General features: G+C 40.6%; 1 protein-coding gene across 5 annotated transcripts in view; it reads right to left on the bottom strand.

Moving 5' to 3' along the window:
• Positions 1–21,694: 21,694 nt before the first annotated feature.
• The window catches only part of PHKB (phosphorylase kinase regulatory subunit beta), a 67,023-nt gene continuing 64,599 nt past the window's right edge, over positions 21,695–24,118 (bottom strand). For all 5 annotated transcript variants that reach the window (XM_058034363.1, XM_058034366.1, XM_058034364.1 and 2 more), the window contains one exon: positions 21,695–22,677. In XM_058034363.1, the coding sequence (XP_057890346.1) occupies positions 22,540–22,677 (138 nt within the window). In that variant the 3' untranslated portion in view covers positions 21,695–22,539. The remainder of the gene's footprint in view (positions 22,678–24,118) is intronic.

The following is a 24,118-nucleotide window of genomic DNA, read 5'->3' as shown; positions in this document are numbered from 1 at the left end:
CCATCCCACAGGGGCTGCTGCTCCTGCTCCTCCAGCTGGAGCTTCGCCAATGACTCTGGAAAGAGCGGCACGGAGGAAATGTCTTAGGTACAGTCCTTGTATTTTTCTTGCTTTGTATATACTTGGTGTTTTACTGCCCTGGCAAGCTGGATGGTTTTTAGATACATAAATATGTAAATCTCAGTCGATAACGTTGCATGAGATGATGTATAGAAAGCTCTCTATATTTTGGTAGCAAGATTTTAGGTGCAGAAAAATGAAAATTCCTGCAGCTAATAGAAGGGAATAAAGATACATCGGGTTGGTTGGTTGGTTGAGTTTTTTGTTTTTGTTTTTGTCATTCAATATCTACTGGCCCTTTTCATTTGGTTAGTGGTTCTAGCAACAGAAATCTCCTTAACAGTTAAATATCTTGGCTTTTCCCCAGTTTTATATCTTATGCAAGATTTCTGCCATGACAAAATCATACATGTAGACACTATGTAAGAATAGCATGGACGTTGCTTCAACCACTCTCGTTGATTTAGCAGAAATAAATGGGGACACAAAGGATAGGTGCAGCTAGAAAATGAACTTTTAACAGAATGAAAAGACTGAAGTTGAAGAGCAGGTATGAAGTTGGATGTACAGCTCAAAGCTCTGTTTCTGTGCATGTGTATTGCTGTGCTTGGCATTAAGGACCATTTGCTGCTTATCTCACTGCTAACTCTGATAAATATCCCTAAAGCAGCCATTTTTCTGCCTAAATCCAACATTCAAAATCAGTAAGTGATGAAAAGCACACTGAGGTTGTGCCAGCAGGAGTGGTTGCTGCACAAAACCCAAAAGCATTCTTATTCAAGAATAAGGCATCTTATATTAAATTTGTGTAGAGGGCAAAAAGATCAGAGCTCCGCTATCAGATGAATTTTAACTTTGGTGACTCAGATTGCTCTAAGGAAGTCATCGTTTCAAAATTAAAACAAAAAACAACCAACCAAATGAAAACAAACAAGAAAGTCAAATCCCAAGGGCCACAAAAGCACCAAATATTTAATTCTTAAGGGAATGTTTTGCTTATGTAAGATTGCACCAAGTGCAGAGAGGGCAAAGAAATAAAATAAACCTGCTACAGGTGTTTCTATGGGTGACATTTCTTCCATCCCTCTGACTGGTAGAGGTGGAGATACTATTCTAAAACACTGCACAGATATTTAAGAAATGGCTAGGAGTAATGTTTGCAGGCAAAACTAAGAAAATAAGATGGGAGGAAGGAGGTCAGAACTTCAGGAAAGCTTTTAGCCCTCTCGAACTGGTGGGTTCTCTTTATCAGAATAGCAGGAAAAGGTTAACAAAACTATCATAATCAAAGTTTTAGTTATCTTTTTGCTGATGCTTGAGTGTTATTTTCTTTGAGCTAGCTGTGCATTTCTCCTTCTGTCTCCTTGTAGTTGATGCATAACAATTTTTAATTTTAAAATATTACATCCCCTCAGTCTGTAAATAGCAGTTTGGCACCTGCGGCTTTTCCAGGACTAATTATGGAGTTTTATTTCCTGATGCTTTAATTAATCTTGTGCAAGCTGTAAATGTCAGTACACAGTTTTACAGCATCTTTGCTGTTGGGAAGTCAAATAGTTGAAGGATTTTCTAACAGAATAACTTCCTCTTCCCTTTCAATTTCCTGGGTCTAAATTTATGGCAAGATGCATCTGCCTGAAATGACTGCAGTGATTTTAGTTTAGTTGTGCATTTCTAAGCTCTGTTTCTTTGCAGACTGTCACTCACTGTTTTGTCTGTGCTCCATTGGAATCCAAGTGATCCATGTTAGCTCAGACTCCATATCCTCTTACCTTCACTCACAATGCCTCCAGGCTGGAGCTGCCCTTCTGATGTTGATGTAACCTCAAGTTTTTCTACTCCAGAAATAAAAATAATGTTTCTGCCCAGTCACAGTTGGAAGAGTTGTTAGCCAGAGAACTGCATAAGAAGCAATTTCCAAACTTGTGTCTCCTCTGGCTATGCAATATCAGAATTATGAGAACCTAATGGCTGATAATGAGCTGCCTGTTTTTAATGAAAACTGTGTGCCAGTCTCACTGATAGCTCTTCCCTGTCCTTTTGCCAAAGACTTTTGGCCTCTTTATATTCTAGATAAAGCTTTCAAAATCTACCCAGTGTGCTTTTGATCTCTTCTTCACATGCACAATCCAGTGTTACATTTTCTGGGAATTGTTACAGCAGGCATGTCACTGTATGAACTATTGGCAATCAGTTCCTAGTTAACTTTCAAAGTTTATATTACTCTATCATCCCAGCAGTTCTTTGCTGGTTTAGAGCTGAAGGCTGATTTGCATTTGAGGGTTTGGCTTGTTGGTTTGGGGGTTTCCTCCTTTGTATTGCCACTGCCACACAAACAGTTCTGTTTGGTTGCTTCATGCAATTTACTGAAGTTTTGTGATGATACCTAAAGTAAAATTAGAGCAAGGTAAACTCAAAGATTTTGCTTTCAGGTCCTGGGCAGTAAATAACTTGTGGCCACACGTGGAAGCAGCTTGCCAGGAACAGCTGCACATCCAAATGATGCCAGCAGCATTTTTCTGGTTATGGAAACAGTGATCTGACAAAAGATCCCTGGACTTTAGATGTTGATATCAAAACTTTAGATGTTGATATCTTTGCCAACCAAGTATTGTAACACCCATGATAAGCAGATCTGAGTTTAACAGTTTGTTCAAGTCCTCTAGTAAAATGCTCTACCAAAACACTCAACTTGTTTCATGCTTCTGTGTGTTCAAGGGGATTTTTGGAGAACATTGCTGTATAAACAAATATGTTAACATCAAATATTTCAGAAGCAATAGGGACTCATGGGAATAAGATCAAAGATTACTTTTTGATGTCTTGAGATAGAAGCCAGACAGGGATTTATGGTTCATGTCATCAGTAGGAAAAACATGGCAGAAACTAAACATGAAAAGCTGTTGTCTGGTCTGACTGCTTTGAAATGGAGCACACCAAGACCTCTCAGTGAGCTGCATTGTAAAGTAACAGGGGCCACTGAGCCTTTTTCATGTGTGTGAAGTTAAAAGTAGTTTTGCTTTTCATTTTGCTTCTCTCTGTGAGTCCTACAATATGCACTTGCATTGATACATTCACAATGTCCAACATAGTTTTAAATAAAGTGGATTTACATCAGTGTATCTGACAATTGCTGAGAAAGATGCTCACTTGCTATTTTTTAAAAACAGCATGTCTCCAAATAACTTTGGGTTTGAAATGTTACTTTCTGCTTCAGTTTCTCCTTTTTTAAAAATTTTGTGATATCCAAGTGTCTGTACATCATTTATTTTCTACTACATTTTTCCCACTTAGTGCTGGTTTTATTTCTTTTCTGCTTTTCTCTTAATTTTTCTTTAGGATTATCTCGAGCGATTGATTTTCATACCAGTCTACTTTTAAAGCAGTGGTTTATAGGACTGTGTTGCCATCCAGAAACATCTTTCTTTTCCCTCCCCTGCTATGTTTTATCAGCTGTGCTGGCAGAGATGTGTGTGAGTGAGGCAGAGGATGAAATCAGGCAGCAGCCTGAGGGGACAGCCAAGGTGGCACTTCCACATCAGGATCAGGATGGCCCTTGCACAAGAGGGGCAGGGGGCACTGGGCTCCTCTGCTCCCTGGTCTCACCTGCTGGACAGTGTCAGTAGAGTCAATAGTTAGATTTTTCTTTTGCTGTACTGTTGCATTAAATCATGTGGAGAGCTGGGAGTGCTGTGACCTAACCCCAGACAGAAATGAGGAGAGCAGAGTAGAACAGAGCCATTTTGGGCTCAGAAGCTGTTGTGCTCCTTGCTGATTCTTCTACTGGAGCCTCCTGCTTTTGGGTGTAGTGTCAAAAAATGTCTGAACTGATGCAGTGGTTTGCTACCAGGGAGGGCAGAACCACCTCTCACATGGATTGACTTTAGCAGCTGTAATCAGGAGCCAATTTGGCTCATTAAATGTCCTCATGAGGATCTTAGGGAAATATAATGAGCCCATGAAGAAGTGTCTTGTGGAATCTTCTTTTTGCCTTTTTCCTTATAATGGGGTCATGTAGTTCTGTGTCTTTAGCAGCAACACTGGCTCATGTCAATTGACTGACATGAACTTCACCATCAGCAAGGGTGACAGATTAAGGGCACTCTGGCAATCTGTACAGACTGAAATGGGTGTCAAAATGCTGCATGCACTCTTTGCATTTTAAGGTTTTAGTTTCATAGATATATATGAGTTCTAAGTCTGTCAGTACATGAACTATAAATGCAGATCCACAAGCCTTGGGAGCAAATATTGATTTGTTTCACTTTAACAAACTTAAAAATTCTGCTCAGTATGATGCTGATGGGATCTAAGTACTCGCTCACAATAGAGTAAAAGGGGTGGAAATCTGTTTCTAACTGAACTTCCAGTGTGTGATTGATGCTGTTGTTGATGTGCATTCATAGATGCTTGGCTCTGGATTATGCATGAGCTAATACATGGAACCAGAATGTCAGCTGAACTGGTGTGGAATTTATGTCCCCCTGTGCAGGAGAATGGCCATGATGGTGATGCAGCTGCACTGTTTAGAGAATGCAGGTGTCAATGAAGTATTTTATCTGGTAGTGGTTTTTCCTCAGATATTAAAAAATAAGCTGATGTTAAAAATAAAATATGTTTCGTGTCACTGCAGCATTAGGGAAGTGCTTTTTCAGATTTTACAGATGACAACTCAGGTTCTGTTAAGTCAGGACGGATTGTGTCAGCCCCTCTCTGTTACATAACAGGGTATGAGTGATAAAAACTGACAGTGTGCTGTGGATGGGAAATAAAATCTAGTTTCCTCAAACCTGGAATAGAATGAATGCAAATTCTCATGAAGCATTTTGGTACTCTTCTTGACACGGAGAGAGCTCTTAAGCAGAAATAACTCTGCTGATGTCTTGGAACTGGTTCTCTGCTCTGTACACCAAGTACTGCTCAATGCAAATAATTCTGCTCCAGTGGTGCTAACAAGAGAGTTTTGTTTTGCTGCTTATTTGTGTCTTTAAAGCAGTCCTTTCAATAAACATATTTAACTCTTCCTAGTTCGGAATTAAAAACCAAATATTTTGTGCTTAGATTATTCTCCTAGCCTGCTTTTATTTTCTTGTTGAATATTCTTTCTGAGGTGGTTTTGCAGCCATAGTAGTAGTAACTGAGGTAGTAACTGCATCCATAGAAACAACTTAATGGCTCATTTTGCTCTTTGTCTTTTAATATCTCATTTCTTTTTTGTTTCTGCATAGCTTCAGAACCTACAGCATGTCAAATACCAATTTCCTATTTTTTGTCCAATACAGATTTTTGAAATGTTGATGTTTTAATTTAACATAAACCTTTTAAATATTATTGTATTATTCGTTGTGTTCTCAATTCTAAATCTATTGAGACAATGAATTTCTTTTTTTACAGAATCACTCCTGTAAATAGTGTAGTTATTGCACATACTCCAGAAAAACACAGTTTGGAGTACAATAAGGTATAAGCTGCACTAAACCTTATTTTTGAACTGGGCTTGGCCTAATGATGGGATGCAAGGACTAGAACAATTCCTGGTCAGACTGGGAAATTCTCATTTGGTGCAGCTGCTTTCCTAACCAGTGCTGGGTCCTTTCCTGAGGCTGACCTGCCCCAGTTTATTCCTCAGGCAGCATTGTGCAGTTTGTCCTGTGCTTTGGGGGGGCATTTTCAGCAGTTTGCCCTAGGAGGGAGGATATAAACTGTAATTCCAAGGCACCTGCTTTTTCTTACCTCTGTCTCTTTGAACTTCAAATTGATCCCTCTGATTCTCCTTTATGTGGAATTCTTTCCTGGAGGAACAACTCCAATCTCCTTTCAGGGTTGATTCTAGACTTAGTGAAGAGACAGAGCAGTTTGGGGCACAAAGCACCCCAGTGATGCCCTAGTTAACCTCAGAGGGAAGGCAGGAGTGCAGTTGCAAGGAGGAATATTCTGAGTCTGTGTTGGTTCAAGATTTGGTCCTGTGGCAGGTAAGGAGCACGGGCCCATGGCTGTGCAGGGCAGTCATGGCAGCTCTTCCTGCCTGTTCCCCTTCCCTGAGTGTTACACACGGGCACTGGGCACTTCTGCTGCCATTGTGTCACCAACACAACACCCTGAGCACAGACAGCAGCTCAGTGGGAGCCCTGCCTGCCTGCAGAGCTGTGCTGGTGATGCTGCAGACTGCACACCCTGAACTGCATTGCTGCTGCAAATGTGCTTTTCCTGTTTGACATCCCAGCCTGGCAGCTGGGATTCATGTACAGCATAGCAGGTGCCACACTTTGGCCATTTTCTGTCCCTTCCTCACACATGGGCAGCTCTGGGGGCTGAGAGTTCCCAGCTGCAGTGTTGGTTATGTGTGCTGCAGTTTGCTTTAATCCATGTGGTAATGCTCAAACTGCAGCTTCCAGCTGTTCCACTACATGCTGAACAAGTTTTTGACAATATTTGGTGTTTGAGGGATCAAACTCCCCTATTTATTCAGTTGGAATAGATACTGTCCTTTCATGGTGGTTGTTTTTAACACTGATATTATCTGTGTCAGTCTGCAGGAATTTCCTGCCACCCTAGCAAGCCACCCAAGGTGTCTGTGTCAATGGGAAGAGCAAGTTTGGTACATAACAAAGGTACAGGCTGTGCCCTCTGCATGCACTGCTTCACTTGTACTCCTTTCTTTTTGATATTGTGTGATGTGTGTCCCTTCTCCCCCTTTTTTTCCACTTTGGAAAATTGACCTCATACTCTAGTTTCCAGTTTTCACCTGATTTTTTAAACTGTGTATTAGAAATAACACAAAGAACACAATAAAACAAAGAAAAAATTTAATGATGGAAGGAGGTTTCTGTTTTGTTTTGTTTTTTAATTCAAAGTTAAAATAATTTCACTGAGTGAATTATAGCCCTTGTTTATGGGGGTTTGTCTCTGGAGTTTGTTTCCTTCTAAATTTCCTCACAATATTCATGTTTTTCACTCTTTATTATACCCAGTTACTAGTGAAAAATACTTCTATACCTTTATATTTTGTGGTAATACCTATTTAATTCTCAGTTATTACTTGTTCTCTAATGACCCAAACCCTGATGTGTTTCCATTCTCTGGTTTCAGATCTCTTAGTTTTCAATAATTTACCAGCCCATACAGAAGAATGGCTAAATCAATAAGCAACCAAAGAGCTCATCCAAGCTACTTAATATTCACTTTGTTAACTGATGTTGGTGAAAGCTACACATTGCTAGAGCCTCATGGGGCTCTGTATAAAAAATAAAATAATTCATTTATACTCTTTATCTCTTTGTCACCAGATACCTTTCATATGTGAAAGTTATTAAATATTCCTTCCCCCTCCCCCCCACCAAATTCTTTTAAATTTGCTGATGAAATATGCTGGCCTAGGTGTTCCTAGCAGATTTTTCTAGATGTGTTTATTGGATACCTGACTGTGTTTCCACTGAAAGTTACAAACATAACAAATGATATTTTCATAGTAACACTGCAACATCGACTCTCAGTGGAACTCTTTGAAAATATGCATGAAATTAACTAATTTATTTTACATTAAAATAATTGTATTATAGGATCATTACAAGTCAGATTTGAGAAGAAGAATAAAAAGACCTAAATGTAAATATTTTCTTGGAAAACTCCATAGAACACAAATCTAATGCTTGCCCAGAAACCTGCATTAATGCATTAAGGGCCTTAGCATCCCAGTTCAAGAGAAATTATTGTAATATAATGGAAAAGAATAACTGAGATGGACATGACCCCAGATTAGGGCACTTTCATTGACTATTATATACTGTTGACTTAGTCTGAGAAATTCATTTTCCAGCTTTAATGGTTTTATGTTCCAGGACATTGTGGACTTGAGGGTTTACCCTTGCTGCTAAAGGGCAGAAGACCATTAAGGTTGTTATTTGATTTTTGTATCAATGTCATATTTTCCCTTGTGAAGTCTTGAGGGCTTGCCAGCAAGATTCCAAAGTTTGTGCTTTGGGAGCAGGGTACAGTAAAGCTTTTGGAAGTCTATGTCTCTGCAAATGGTTCTGTTTTAATGCAGATCTCAGAGCAACATTTTGACATAAGGAAAAGATCTGACTAAAGGCAGGTTTGGTATTAAAGGGACTCAAATTCCTCAAGTATCTTGGACCAGCATAATCTTTTCAGGATAATTGCACCCCATTTTTTCTTGTGCACAAGAATATTTAATGTGATCTCCATAAAACATTAGTCACCAAAGATGTACAGCGGGGTTAAAAGTATGCCTCAGATATTGTAAAAACAAACAACCAATTCAAAAAAAAGAAAAGAGAACCTTAATGCCTTACTAATTACCCTAAAATTGTTCCCATTATCAGGGAATTACAAAATCGGTGAGTTAATTATCCTGTGTAAGGGCAAATGGAAACCTCCAAGGGTAGCTGAGGTATTTTTAGATACAGAATGTGCCACATCTGAGGCTGAGGAGAGATTTGTTGTTCTGCAGAGTACATTTTGCTGAAGCGGGAAGAGCTGTGATTGCCTCAGTTTAGGAAATAAAGGGGGAAATCCATCCTGGAGAGGCTGGTTGTGTTTGGGAAAGAGGTCTGGCTGCTGCTGACTCACTGTGAGGGGAGGAGAAATTACTGCAGCTTTCTGGTTGGTTCTTGAGAAGCTTCTTTAATTATTTTGTAGCACTTCCTGAGTATTCCACCCTGGGGAAACAGAAGCTGTTTTCTCCTATTTCCAGAGGCCTAAAGAGAGTCCCAGAGAAGGGAACTGGATTGAGCACAGCTTTACAGAGTTAGTCAGAAAGATGGGTATAGTACTGACACCCCCAAAATTCATGTTGTGCAGTTTGCCTTGAGGCACACTGGCGCTGCAGACCAAACAGCAGAGGCTGCTCCATGGGCAGGGCTAAAGGCAGGGGCTGTTCACCCTGTGCACACATCAGTTTGTGCACAGCTGTGTGCAGATATACACATTAGTTTGTGCACAGATACACACATCAGTTTGTGCACAGCAATGTACAGATACACACATCAGTTTGTGCACAGATACACACATCAGTTTGTGCACAGCAATATACAGATATACACATCAGTTTGTGCACAGCTGTGTGCAGATATACACATCAGTTTGTGCACAGATATACACATCAGTTTGTGCACAGCTGTGTACAGATATACACATCAGTTTGTGCACAGCAATGTGCAGATCTACACATCAGTTTGTGCACAGATATACACAGTTTGTGTACAGATATACACATCAATTTGTGCACAGCAATGTGCAGATATACACATCAGTTTGTGCACAGCAATGTGCAGATACACACATCAGTTTGTGCACAGCTGTGTACAGATATACACATCAATTTGTGCACAGCTGTGTACAGATATACACATCAGTTTGTGCACAGCTGTGTGCAGATATACACACCAGTTTGTGCACAGCACTGTACAGATACACACATCAGTTTGTGCACAGCTGTGTGCAGATACACACATCAGTTTGTGCACAGCTGTGTGCAGATATACACATTTGTGTACAGATATACACACACGTGCAGCACACACAGGGGCATGACTGAAGCCTGTGGTGGATGTGCTTTTTCAGCTCATGCTTAGAACACCAAACTCCTCAGCTTTAACATTTTCCTCTTTCTGCAGGGGCTGAGACATGGTTTGTGGGAATCTGACTTGGCTCTCATGTTTAAAGAAATCCTGGGAATTGGGGGAGGATGTGAAGGGTCCAGGTCAAGATGAAGATTATTACACTTGCTTAATGTGAAATGCTTTTATTTTTCTGTGTTTTGCAAATATCTGTGTGAGAGTGGATTGCCAGTTATCAGCAATGAATCTGAAATACATGTTGGGTCTTCTTTTGGCTAACATATATGATTTCATAATGCAGGTTAAACCTGGCCTCTTCTCACTTACAACTTAGAATTTTTAGTGTCAAAACCATTTGTACTTTATATGTAAACCATAAAACAACTAATATGACTGGTAGGATTTGATAACAATTCTTGCCTGTCTAGGCACTGGAAAAATGAACAGATGCAATAGATGCCATCAAAGTAATTTTTTGGAAGTAGTGGAAACCCTCTTCACCTCTGGGTTCCATTGCCTGGCAGAAGTGCTGTTGATGCCCAGCTTTCCTCTTATTCCCATAACATTTTATGTTACACTACATTAAAAAGCTCACTGGAAGAAGCAATAAACAATCAAAATTTTCATGAGTTAAGCTTTGAATCCCCCATTTGTCTAACTGATATAGCCTGGATGTTTACTGATATAGCATTCCATGAGAGACAAATTGTCCTCATGTGCTTCTAGGTATCCCCAGAAATCTGTAATAGCAGCCTTTATAGTGACAGCAAGCTAGGAACATAGTGTGTGGCAGGATTAGACAGGGAAAGCTATCTAACAGAAATAAATTCTGCTTCCCCAGAATAGCTGGTGCTATTTCAGTCTTTAAATCATTTCATTTAAATAGTTCCTGTCTTGAATTGTTGACAGTCTCCACATTAATGTCTTAGGTTTGTTTAAACCTTGCCATGTAGACTTGTGATGAATATGTATATGTATATCCCCTGCCCTCTGGTTATGGACTGAGACACTAAACAACATCCAGGAGTATTTACTTAATTTTCAAGGCTTTCTTTAATCTGTTATTGGACTAACTTTTGTAGCACATAATATAAATTGGTCCTCTTCCAGTGGCCTAGCTCTCTCCTTTATAAAGAGAAAAGGAGAGATGTAAACTTGCCTGCTTAAGCTCTAGAGACAGGAAAAGAAAATACAGCAGTGCCAGTGAAGCTGTGCCATTCTCTGGTGGATTTTTCCTTTTTTTCCATTTTCCCACAGTCCTCCATGCCTGTTTTCCTTCTGCTGGTTCTTGCTGACTCTCATTTATAGTGAATATAGGGAAAGCTGTTTTAGAGGGGAACCTGAACAGTTCTTTTTCTCTAAATACAAATCATGTTTGAACTGTTTTGTCCCACAGTGACAATTGGGGTGCCAGCCCTGTCACTGCTCCCTCTGGTGTCCCACAGTGACAATTGGAAGGGTTTGCATCAACATTCAGTTCCCTCTCTCTGATATCTGAGTCTAGCACAACTTCTAAACCTAATTTGTCTCCTTATTTAGTGTGAGACATTCAGTCTTTAAATTTGCATGCTGTGAGAGTCCCTAAAACCCAGTTGTGCCCCAGTCTGTGACTGTGTGCTCTCTGGTGTAAATGCTGCCTGTTTGCTCATCAAAGGATCCACAGAGTGCTTTGTGGAATTTGTACAAAGTGTCTGAGGGTAGAACACTCTGAAAGGGAGTTCAGTTTCAGTGTTGCTAGCCCTTCAATTGGGAAAACTCCGAGAAATCTGATACCACTAGTACAAAAAGGTTATTTGATGTACTAACAAAAAAAATGTAATTAATATTCAAAATATATTGCACTTTTAATTTAAAGAGATCATTACAACCTTGGTTTTGGCTGGTTAATGGATATAGGCTTTGAATTTCTGAGTTACGAATGTTTTTAAATCATGGAAGAATTAATAACACTCGTAAAGGATCTCAGCACAACAGTTCTTCTCAGAGAATTTAATAATTAATATCAAATCTGTAAGAGGAAGCTGTTTGTGGTTCAAAATAAATTATAGGAGAAATCAACAGAGAAATCTCTCCTGGCAAACTTTGTGTGTTTAAGTCTGTAAAAACAGTGCCTGGTGAGAAGGGAATCCAAACTTTCCTTCCTTGCATTCAGTCATGTTTTCCTGCATCTTGGAGCAGGCTGAGCTTTTCAGCTGCCTTCCCACTAGAAACAGAAGGCATTGGATTTGTTACACAGTGATACAGAAACCACAGTGGATGTCTAAAATGAGACCTCTTAGAGAGACCAAAGGTAACAAAGCTTCTGACAAACTGTCCTGATTACCCAAGATTATTTTGTTTTGAGATTTTTGCTCAGCCTTCTATCTTTACAAGTTACCTGCTTGCAGTTATTGCATATTCCTGTTACTGGCTCCAGTGTATGAAGTATTTCCAGTCAGTTTAATAATTTTTTTTTTTGCTTGGCTCAGAATTTGTGTCTGTATCATATTTTGAGATCAGCAGAAGCAAGTTGGATGTATTTGCAAAGCTCCTGTTGCAGTTCTCCTGAAAGTACATACAGCTTCTCTGTTGGTGTTGCTGGTTTGGTTTGATTTCCCCACCCCAGAAAAGAAGGTGAGCTTCTTTCTAAATTTTGTTGCTATTGCAAAAACACCTATGTAACTTGAAATAATTTGAAAGTAAATATTAATAGTAATCTTTCCTTTGCCATGTAGTCTTCCTTATCTAAAATGAGAAGGTAAAATGTTGGATTTATTTTCTTCTCTTATACAACCTTTATTTTAACAGTGTTGCCTCTGTGGGTGGGCTTTCAACTAAAAAATTTCAGTATTTTTAACATGTCTATTGTCACCAGGATTTTTGTGCAGAGGGTGATGTAAAATACTATTCATTTGAAAATTTCAGCTGCTTTGTTTGTGCTGATCTAATTGTTGTATCCATGGAAACTGCAGGGCTAATTCCAGACAGCTGCTGAGTTCTCTGCTAAAATGTTATTGAAGTTTGTCAGTACACAACTTCATGGGCCAGTTGCCAGCGTGCAGGCTTGGGGAGTGGAGATTTTCTGAATGATTATCTAAAAGGCATGGTGAATATTCTAAACTAATTTTTTGTTTCCTATCCCCCTGTAGACTGTTATTGAACAAAATGAAAATTTGAGCTGAAAGCCTCGAACACCCAATGCTGTAACCTCTGGAACAGCTGGATGGAGCAAGGAGCAGAGAGGAGTGACAGCAGTCACAGGAGGAGTCAGTGGCAGCCTCAGGGGAAAGCAAACGTGGGTAACACTGGGGGAATTGTTCATTATTCACTCAGACACTAATGGAAACCTTACCATTGGTGTAGCAGAGAGCAGCATCCCACAGTTCAAGTGAATGGATTTGAAAATCCTGTCCAAAAATAGCCCCCCTTGCTGGCCTGGGTGCATTTTTAATAAAAGTAGTTTAGTAGTGCTGTAGTAAAACTCATGAATTTGTTGTAACTTTATGGCAGAAGTTTTTTAGCAGAAAAAAGTAAAATGTGGTGTATTGAATTACCATGAACAGGCTGCAGTGGATTTCTGCATTAAAGAACTGTTGTTCTAGGAAAGTCTGGGTCTAGCTAATACTTTCGTATAGGTGTGGCTTTATTCATGAGCTGTCCTGAGTCTGTTACCAGGGCTCTTCTAAGACAGGATCTAAAATAAAGTTTGTATCAGTTTTCACTTGACTCTTTGATCCAAACCACTGAAGGTTTCAGAGGAAGTGTGATTTGTATTGAAATTTTACATTGAAAGTGATTTGTCAGTGGGATTGTATTGGAGTCACCTTTCTGTACAAGACCTGGTTTTCAGCAATCTAAAATTGATTCCAGTTCATCTGCTAGGAAGCTCTGAGTAAATTAGTCTTACTGCCTTAACAGATCCCTGACTGAGATACAAATGAAATGTTGCCCATCTTGTCAGTGGAATGAACACAGGAATTGTTTGTCTAAAAGTCCAGTAGAATTTGAAGTTCTGATTCTGTACCTATGAAAGTTCTGTAAGAATAGAATACAAATAACTTCCTGTGCATTAACTGTCAGCTTTGAACTACAATTGAAAGCAGACTCAAGCCCTGCAATGACACCTTTGTGAGGTTTTTTGCTTCCTTGTCTTACACTGAGCCTATATCCTGTGGAGGCCTTTGCACTGATGACAAAATCCTCTGCAAAAGCTGTTTTCAGGAGAGGGCTGGGATGGAGCTGTGCTTTGGGGTGAAGCCCATGACAGGGTTTGGAAACAGGCCAAGTCTCCCCTCTAGGTTATCTACAGTGTAACTTGCTTATGAGTGCAGTGAAAAGGGAAATATTGCTTACAGTATGCCAAGGTGGTATTTTTTTTTCATGGAGATGTCATTCCATCTTCCAGCAGTCATTACAGAGCATTAATGTTATAACTGGTGGCTCTAGTTGGCAGTGCCATGTAACAGTCTGCTCAAAGCCACAGCAAAACACAGGTACAGCTTTGAGGGAGCTGCACAGAGGTTTGTGCCAGCTCAGGCCAGAGTGACTTTGGTCATGGAAACAAGGGGGGCCACTAACAGAACATCCTACAAAAGCATTTTGGCTGTGTCTGCTCCTGTCTTTGTAGGAAGCCAAATGTTTTGATATCAGCTTTAAATATTTGCGTGTGAAATTTTATGTATGGAATTTGCAAGCCCAAAAACTGTATGTGTAGAACTAGAACTCAGCTTAAAGGTGTGCAGGAATGCAGAACAGGTGTTTGCTGGTTTGTTGACTGCAAATTTGAGTCTTTTATGCTGCTTTTTAGTCTCTTGATATTGATTTCAATCACTTAGTGATGGTTTGGTTGTCAGTTAAGGCATAGGTGATTCCATTCCAAAGCAATGGCAGCAAAAATCTTTAAATGATTGGAAAGAATGAATGGTTACTGCCTGTGCAGTGTAAGGACAGGTAAGCAGTTCTTGATTTGTCCTTGTCCTCCATCTTCTCTCTTACATAACATCTTCCATCTCAAATTCTTGCTTTGCAAGGAACTGCAAAATACTTGTCAAGCAATAATTTCTGTAACTGGAGCTTGGTTCAGAGCAGCATTCCAGTCTGACAGTGATTTAGGTACAGAAGAAATAATAATGTATCATGATGGACTGGAAGAGCTTGCTGACACCCATGGACAAATATTTACCTCTGCTTTATGCATTTTTGGGTGGGTTACATTAAAATTAATGAACTGCTGCTCTCTTTGAAGGTTTCTCCTTTTCTATATGCAAATTGCAGTGTCATTAGAGCAGTTCCACTGCAATCTGTGTGAGGGGGGAGGTGTCAGTGACCACAGAACATCCACTCCAGCTGTCTCTTAACCTCTGTTATTTATATCCCAAAATGTGCAAATTTTGTGCATTTTGTTTTATTTTTGCATGACAAGTAAAATGTTCTAAAACAAAAGCATTTCAAGCAAACCAGAGTCAGGTCCAATACAAGACTTGATATTGTAGCTGGATAAAGACTTTTTTTAGTCAGTTGAGGCAATGGGATATTTAATATAAAGGCTTCAAGATACAAATGAGTTCTCATGAGCACACAATTAACCTGATCTAAGGTAATGAATAGGAGGCAGATAGCATTAAGCTGAAAAAATAAATATCCAGAAGCAGTAAATTCATTTTGTCACTTGAGGCTTGATCCAAAGCTTGTGTGAATCATGGAACTGAAACAGAGGCTGACAGCACTGAATCTGAAACCTGCATTGTGAAGAAAGCTTAATTTGAGAAGAGTTGATGAGTTTTCTCTGTCTTGGCCAATGCTTCAAAGGACAAGAAGGACATTACAATTTCTGCATGATAAGAGGATTTGGGAAACAACTTCAAAGATAAATGAGATCCAAGTACTATTACTTGTTTTCATATTCTCATATCTCACTATAAAATGTTTTTAATACATCTAACAAAAATAAACTTTCAAGGCTAAGGCTTCCCAATCTATTTGCATTTTAAAATGTATATATTAAAATATTCCAATACTTTTTGTTTATATGTGGCATAAAAGGTGTTAGCAGAAAATATACAGGAGGAGGGACTGTAGCCTCCCCAAGCATGGTACTTGAGCAGGTGCCTTCCTGCTCATAAAGGAGAGGCTCAGGAACCTGCCAGGGCTCTGGAGCAAAAGTCTCTTGGATCTTTGCTGTAAAACCTATGCTTTGAAGAGAGAGAGCATCTATTGCAGCTGGAAATACAACATACTTAACTGGGTGCTGTGAGGGCAGTTGCCCATTGGTTGGTTGGGAGAAGAAAAATTTCTAACCATGGATCAGGTTCTCTCTAGCAGAGATCAGAAAATCAGACTGCCAACCTGGACTTCCCATTTTGAAGGATTCTTGTGAATACAATAATTTACCATTTCCAGCAGCACACCAGTGAGGTGTGTACAATCTTTGGGGAATATTTTTGATGTTACTGCTTTGGCTGAGTGAAATCAGGCACAGGAACGTGGCCAGAGTGAGGCTGGTGAGCAGCAGCCTCTGCTGTCTGCATGTCCAGGGGCAGCTTATGAGGGATCTTCTGATCCTGCCCAAAATCCTGTGGCCTCCCAGCCAAGAGGGAGCATCATGGGGGCTTGTCAGCCTGAGCTCCAGTGCAGATCTGGCTGCTGACAGTGGTGGGAGTGCACTCAGGTGAGGATGAGGGGATTCATTGATATTTTCACTGCCATATCCTGCAGGTGATGCAGGAGAAGGCTTGAGCATTGATTTCCCTGTGTGTGGTGCTTGCAGGGCTTACAGCAGCATGCTCAGCCATGTGACAAAACACCTTTCCTGAGTTCCTTTGCCTGGCTCTCTGTGCATCTCTTTTCTCTAATTTTACACTTGGGTCTTCTTCATCCTTGGAGAACAGGAAATCACCAAAAGTAAGACCAAAGTACAGCAAGTGCTTAAATCATTTCACTTGTATTTATACCTCTGAGGTCCCTAGCACTGCAGAGAAAACAGCATTGTGGGAGGGGTATTTGTTCACAAAGAAAAGCATTTGGATTTAGTGGATTTAGTTAGCTAGCTCAGTCTGGAGATATGACATGAAACTGCAGGGGTTCGTTTTTGCATTCTTAAAGGCAGTTTTCTTTTTTCTTGCAAGGCATTTGTGTCTGAGCCAGCAATGTTAAACACCTTCCAAGTACATGAGAGTCTTGTTAACATTTTCTTTCTGCTTTGTTTTTATTACTTACCATTGATTATAGAGAGGATGCACAAACACTCAGGTTCACAGAATGTGCCACAATCTTCTCTAAGCACATGGTTAAGGTTTCCTTTAGAACTGCTGCAGCATAATTTATCTTAGGCAGTGCACAGTTCATCTGTGCAGCTCACCTCACCAAACACACCTGGCCTGTTACAGGAACTCACAAATCTGCTGGGTTTGCTCAGCCACAACTCAGATTAGTCCTGTGAGGGTCTGAGTGCAGCCAGGTGACCCCTCCATGGGCAGGAGCAGGAATTCCAGCTTTCCTGGCACTGCTGGCAGCCCTGCTGCAGGGACCCCTGACTGATCCAGGAGCCTCAGCAAGCAAAGCAGGAACCTGAGATGCTTGTGGGCATCTTGGGCAACAATGTCAAAAAATACACACTTGGACAGAAAATCCCAGTCCTGTTCAAAGAGCAATTATGTTTTAACTTTTGGAACATAACCCAGGGGGACATCCATACATTATTCTTCAGTGATGGGGTAGAAAGTGGGTTTAGGAGGTGTTATTTACTTGCAAGTTCTTTTTTAGTAAATTGTGTTTCCTGCCAGAATGGAGTGATATGCAAGGTTTAGGTCTGTGGTGCAGGTACAAACCAGCATGATGTCCTCTCCTCATACAGGCCCTTGCACCTGGATGGATTTCCTCATGTGGCAAGTGGATTTCTCAGTGGATTTCCTCAGTGACAAGTGGATTTCTCAGTGGATTTCCTTGTTGTGGCAAGGCACAGAGACCTCTTTCTTTTGTTTCACTGATATGAAAGTAAGAAATTATTCCTACATAAATTTTTTTTCCTATGCATGATGTCACCCTTTCCCTCCTTCTGTCTGGCCTCAATTTCCCTAAAAACATCAACTATGGCATTTTTTGTGGGCTTCCTGAGCTTCCTGCAGCTTTCCCAAAAGGACAAGGCTGAGGTGAGATCAGTCCTTATTGTTGGGTGGTAGCAGGACCCCCTGTTCCAAAGAACATCTCTTTTGTCTCAAAAGGCTGGTTTTTTATAAAATGAGAAACTTAATTTTTGACCTGATTTGAAAAAAGTAGCAATTATCCTGTATGTATTTATGTGAAGGGGGGAAGGAAGTTTTTAGTTCCTGTCTCCCTCCCCTTGTCAGAAGCATGCACTGTTATGGAAGGTTACAGAAGGAACCCTTGCAGCCTTTTAGGAGACCCTGATTCAGGAAAAGACCCACCACATGGAGACTTTTACATTCCTTATGTCTGCTTTTTCTGCATTTGTTTTTGTTCCAGCTCCTGCCAATGTGCAAGAGGAAGAAGCATGTTCAGGTGGAGAGAATACCATTGGTAGTTCCTAAAGTCAGAATGCTGCATGGGTAAATGCACATTCCTTATTCCACTCCCAAAACCAACCCCATAGGGGAATCCTTTAACTTCTCTCCAGCCAAGACCCCAGCTGTGTTTCCTCCTTACCTTCTCCCCATATTCACACATCCCCATGACTGGAACTGAGTGTAGGTATGGACAGTGGATATAACAACCCTGCACATTTCCTTTGGGCTCTCAGCTGTGTTTTCCAACATTGTTGCATTTTGTGTTTATAGCACAGCAAAGATTTTCTTGCTCATTTAATTTTCTCTTCCCATGCTGCAAGGCTTAGTTCATTAGCTTAAAAGACTGTCACGCTTCTGGAGAACAGAATATATTTGGCAGGAGTGGATAGTAATTATCTAAAAATTCAATCAAGCCATTTTTTGATTGATTTTTGGGAAGAAATATATGGGCTTCAGTGGAATTAATTGCATCCTAGTATTTTTTAAATTTATGTTTTAAGCATCAGATTGCCCCAGCACTCCCACTTTCTTTGGTACATTTATTTTTTCCTCTTACCAACTATATACAAAATCTCTTGTAGGTAAATGCTCTGACTGTATTGATTTTTTAAAAATTACATATGTCTTCCACTTCCAGTGATATTAGTATTGTAACACCCATGTAGCTGAAAAGAATTTTTACAGAAGGATAATTTTCAGTCTTAAAAATGCCACTGGCCCAGCAAGTAGACTTTCTTGAAACCTGCAGAAGGTGCATGAACATGACACTGATTCTGACTGATGACCATTTCTTCAGGAATTTGTTTTCATGACATGAACTTAATGTATAAGGCTTAAGGAAGTATTTTAAATAGCAGTGAAAACAAAAAATATGAGACCTAAATTACAAAAGCAGAATGGTTTTATGACAGTAATGCTAAAGCTGCTGTTATCAGACACTGCTTGCTGATGGACCTTGATGAGAAAACATTGCTCAGAAAAATGCCCCATCAGTGCTGTGATACCATCACATCCCCTGCTCCAGGGCCGAGCCAAAAAAAGCCTGCTCAGATCTGCATCTCTTGCTACATTCTCAGCTGTGATAGATTAGGAAGTAATGAAGAAGATTTCTCAGAGACTGATTTATTATTAACCTGATTGTGCATTTTTTTCTGTATCTGTTCTGTATCAGTTGTGCAGACTGATTTGTAAGAGAATAAGACTGAAAATTCATGTGGAGAAAAGCAACAAAGCCAACAGCAAAAATGCCAAGAGAGCCTTGAACTGCTTGTGTCACCTTCTTCCCTGCTGAATTCTCCTGAGGACTCCTGCAGTCTGAAATGTCTGATGCACTGGGAACATGACACCTGTTAGGGGCACAGGAATCCAGTGTGAGGACTGGTTTTGGTAAAATGGAAGGTGACTGAGTTTGGGGGTGGAGAGGGGAGTGGGGTTATGTGTGTTTAAATCAGGAGTTGATACTGGAGATTGGTATATCCTCTTTTTCTAACAGTAGAGGATTTTTTTTCCTATGGTTTACTTAACTAAAATAATTTGGTCTTCTCAGGAGTGTCTGATAGAGGAATCTGGAAAAAAAGTGGTGCTAAAACCAACCTGCATTTACTGCACAGCTGAACTTTAAGTTTTTCAGCTGCTGTTTTCCTATTGTTTTAATGGATGTCTCTTCCCCTGGAAGCAGAATGGGTTCTCAGGTTGTGGAGCACTGTGAAGGTGTGTAATAAGGGACCTGAATGGTGTGAACCCTTTGGGACTTTCTCCTTTCATACCTGGAGCAGCTCTATTGCCAGTAGGTCCTGCAAGTACACAGGGCCCTGCAGTGACTGCTGCACTGCAGTTACTCCCTTGTAACCCCAAAGGGATCTCCTTCCTTATCCTTTTGAGGCACAATGTTTTTAAAGAAATTAGGACCAAGTTTGTTAAATATTAATCACACATCACTCGGGATGTGACTGTTTAAAAAATGTCTGGTTTACCCAGAAAAATATTGAATATATTTTAGTTTCTATTCCAATTGCCTTGTGTTATCTTATAAAACTATAATTTAAAAGGTTCTACAAGAACCATTTGTGGCAAGCTCCTGTGTCTTGCTCCTGCTTCACCAAGAGAAAAATTAATGGTGTTGTCCCTTCAGATTCAAGAACCTTTTTCAGAGAATATGGACTCTGCTGGATTTTGGTGTCTTCATCTTCCCATTTATCCTTATTTTGTAGCAGCTGAAAAACTGTCCCAATCATAATTTCATAAACCATGTGTTCAAGGTGATAAAGGAAAACAGGAACAGTTTGCATGCATTTTCATTCCAGGTTTGTGTAAGGGTAAATGGTCACTGGCATTTTCATTCATTTGCAGTTCCAAAGTTCAGACCAAGATCAGCAAACCTGAGACTTGCCAATAACTGAGGTGCAAATGGAAGAAGAGAGAAGGAGAAAGCCAGGGGTAAGAATTAAACTGAGTTACACTTTAAATCATGTGCAATTGCAAAACCAGAACCTGAGCTGCTGTCTAAGAAACTCCAGTGCTCCTGGAGTCATGGGGAGGGTCTGCATGTAAAGGATTGTTTCCTTTCAATAGGATTTACAGTTTGCAGACAAGAGTTATGTTCTGGATTATATGGCCAGAGATATGTTCATTTCAAATATTATTGGTAAAATCTGCTGGAAGCAGAGATCTTGGTGCTCATGTGGTCACTGAGCCAGGGCCAGCTGCAGGCACCATGGAACAGAAAGGACAAGGGGAGTCCAGTGCAGTTGGTACCTCACCCCCAGGGCAGTAATGCAGTTGGTAACTCACCCCCAGAGCAGTAATGCAGTTGGTACCTCACTCCCAGGGCAGTAATGCAGTTGGTGCCTCACTCCCAGGGCAGTAATGCAGTTGGTAACTCACTCCCAGGGCAGTAATGCAGTTGGTAACTCACCCCCAGGGCAGTAATGCAGTTGGTACCTCACGCCCAGGGCAGTAATGCAGTTGGTAACCCCCAGGGCAGTAATGCAGTTGGTACCTCACTCCCAGGGCAGTAATGCAGTTGGTACCTCACCCCCAGGGCAGTAATGCAGTTGGTAACCCCCAGGGCAGTAATGCAGTGAAGTGCCAGGTCCTGTTGCACTGCTGGAAGCAGTGGTGGGGCAGTGTGCTCAGCACTGCTGCCAGCTGGGGCTGCTGCTGAGCTGTCCCCTCCTTGCTGCTCCAGGGACAGGCCCTCCCCAGCCCCCCTGAGCCAGGGCTGTCCTCTGGCTCTGCTTCCCTGGGCCCTGGCACCCCCTGCGTGCCCAGGGAAGTGTGTCACAGCCAGGGGACAGCAAGGGACAGGGGCTTTGCCCTCTGCAAGCAGCTGCCTGTGACAGCAGTGTGCCAGCAGCTCCTTCACAGGGAGCTGCAGCTCCTCAGCAGCAGGTTAATTAGCAAAATGTTTAAGGATCTGATCTAGAGCTTAATTGTGTTGTGTGCTGCTGGAAGTGGCACTTCAGTGCTGCCAGGTGGTTCTAGTAGCAGGTCAAAGGTGGCCACTGCAGTCAGCAGGAGGCTCTTTGCATGGCACTTAAGAGTATTTCTGACAGGTTTTTCTTTTTTACAAGCATTTGCTTTTTATTATTTCACCAAAATAAAGCATATAGCATACAGTGTTTTCACACATTTAGGAGATAAATAAGTGTATCTTGGATTCTTTAACACCATGATAACATATGTAATACAAAGTTATTTCTTCGTTGATTTTAATTTAAATACAGCTTGTTTGCCTTTTTTTAAAAAACAAACTTTTATTGTGTTACATTTCCCTTGTTAACTTACAGATGTTTAAATAACAACTGGGAAAATACAGTGATGTGTATTGCTAGAGATAAAAAGTTGCTCTGTTAGGATGAAACCTGTATATCAAGTTACCAGCCTGTAAATTAAAAACCCCAACACATTAAATGAATGCTCTCACTTGAACTGATAAAGAAAACCTTAAGAGAATAACAAATACTTCACCTCCAATTTGTTTGTAGAATAATAAGAAAATAATCCAGTTTTTGTATTTCCACACTGATTGGTATGCATATTAATTTATCTTCTACTTGTTTGCAATTATAAATAAATAGAGGTATAAAGACAAAATCTCATACTGCCTTCCCTTGAATTTACCAGCTACAGTAGATGCATTTTTAAAATCATAAATACATTTCCATTCAACTTAATCAAATACCACAGGACTAACTTCATGTGCTCAGTTTCATGCTGCATAGCTGAGAAAGGAGAAAATCTGGTGGCACTTGGTATCTTTAATGGCACTTCTTTCAGCAAAGGAGAGGATGCATTTGTGTCACTAGCCAGGGTCACCCTTCAAACCAGTCCCTTAGAATTGGCCTGAAAAATACATGGAGCACTAAGTAAAGCAACAATTGCTGTGCTGTGTGCCAGCCTTAGCTAACGGTGCAAGGATCATCGTGGCTTGATTTCATCTCCCCTTCCAGCAGCAAAGTGATCACAGCCTTGCTCAGGTAGCTGCAAGTTCCCTTCTTTCCAAGTGGGTGGGTGTTGTAGAATGCAGTCATGTCACTCTGCAGAGGAACAGAGGCTGCCATTAGTGTGAATGTGCAAAGCAGCCACACACAGGCAAACAAGAGCAACATCAGGATATGTTCAAAATGCAAATGTGCTTTTTGGACTCTAAAACTAGAGAATAATTCTGCTCAATTTTCAGAAATCTCCCATATGTACTTACCTGCTTCTCTTTCCTCACTGAGTTTTCCAGGACTGCACAGATTCCACCTTCTTAGCATTTCTGAAAATGTCAGAGCTGTCAGAGAACAACTGCTCTGCTGAAACATGCAGCTGTGTGGGGGAATGGTGAGCCAGGGCCTTGGGTGTACATGAGGTGTAAACTGACTGAAGATTTATTCAGAAGGAAAGAATCCAAGATCCAAACCACAGGTAGCACATGAACTCATTCATTAATCAGATCACCAAAATAGGTGTCCTTCACTGAACACCTGTTTTTCTCAGTTAGTGACATTAAAACACCTGCTTACTCTCAAATTATGTATTAGCTGCTCTAAAAAAGGTTTAATGCCTTAATTCAGGAAATTGGTTACTTTTATTAAATCAAGGGCAGAGATTGTGTGGAGAAAGTAATAAGACTTTTGTAGTTTTAGGGTGTGTCTGAACATACTAGAATAAATACTTTGGATATTTATTACATATTAACAGGGAATCAACAAAGTTCAAAGTATTTGCAAATCCATTTAAGGGAAGACCATATTTCAGACAGATCAGGAGATTTTAGCAGTGTTAGGAAACCTTGAGGCAGCACCCTAAGAACAATCCCAGCCAGGGTTACAGCCACTGCCAGCAGGGATCCACCTGGGAATATGGGAGAGCCAGGTTCCAGAAAATTTCCATGCAAGGAGCTGAATTTCCAACAACAATCTTAAATATTACTCAGAACTCTAAATTGGAGGCTCTTTCTGAGAGACAAAAAGGCATTATTCTAAGTAGGTCTGGGCTTGGAGAAAAAAAAAAAAAATCTGTCACTTCAACAGAGGCCAGAGCAGCATAAATAAAAACTGGGGTTTGCATGGAATTTCCCTTTCTGTTTGTAGCCATTGGGGATTTGCAGCTTGTGACAAAAGTCAGCAGCAAATTCCAAATTCCAGGTGCTGTGTGGAGCTGGCACTTGAGAGCCATTTGTGTGTATGATGGCCACAGAGTCACTGCCCTCCAACATGGACCAAAAGGATCATCACTTCCAGGAAATTGTGTTATTTTCTAAACAAAGGCATTGTGCAAATTGACACACTGCTGGGGCTGCCCATCTGCCTTGCTTTCAAATCTTAGTACAAAAAATCAGTGGCACAGGAGTGAACACTGAAACATTTGAAAGAGCTCTTAAGCAGCACATCCTTCCTCATCTTTTAAAGGAACTAAAAATTCAGCAAGAGGAAGGGCTGCTGCATGTCAATGTTATGAATCAACACATCCTTCACAGCAGCACAGATAACT

The sequence above is a fragment of the Melospiza georgiana genome, chromosome 14, assembly GCF_028018845.1.
Source record: "Melospiza georgiana isolate bMelGeo1 chromosome 14, bMelGeo1.pri, whole genome shotgun sequence".
Taxonomy (NCBI): domain Eukaryota; kingdom Metazoa; phylum Chordata; class Aves; order Passeriformes; family Passerellidae; genus Melospiza; species Melospiza georgiana.
Note: the sequence above shows the minus strand (reverse complement) of the source record. Positions and strands in the feature narration are given on the sequence as shown.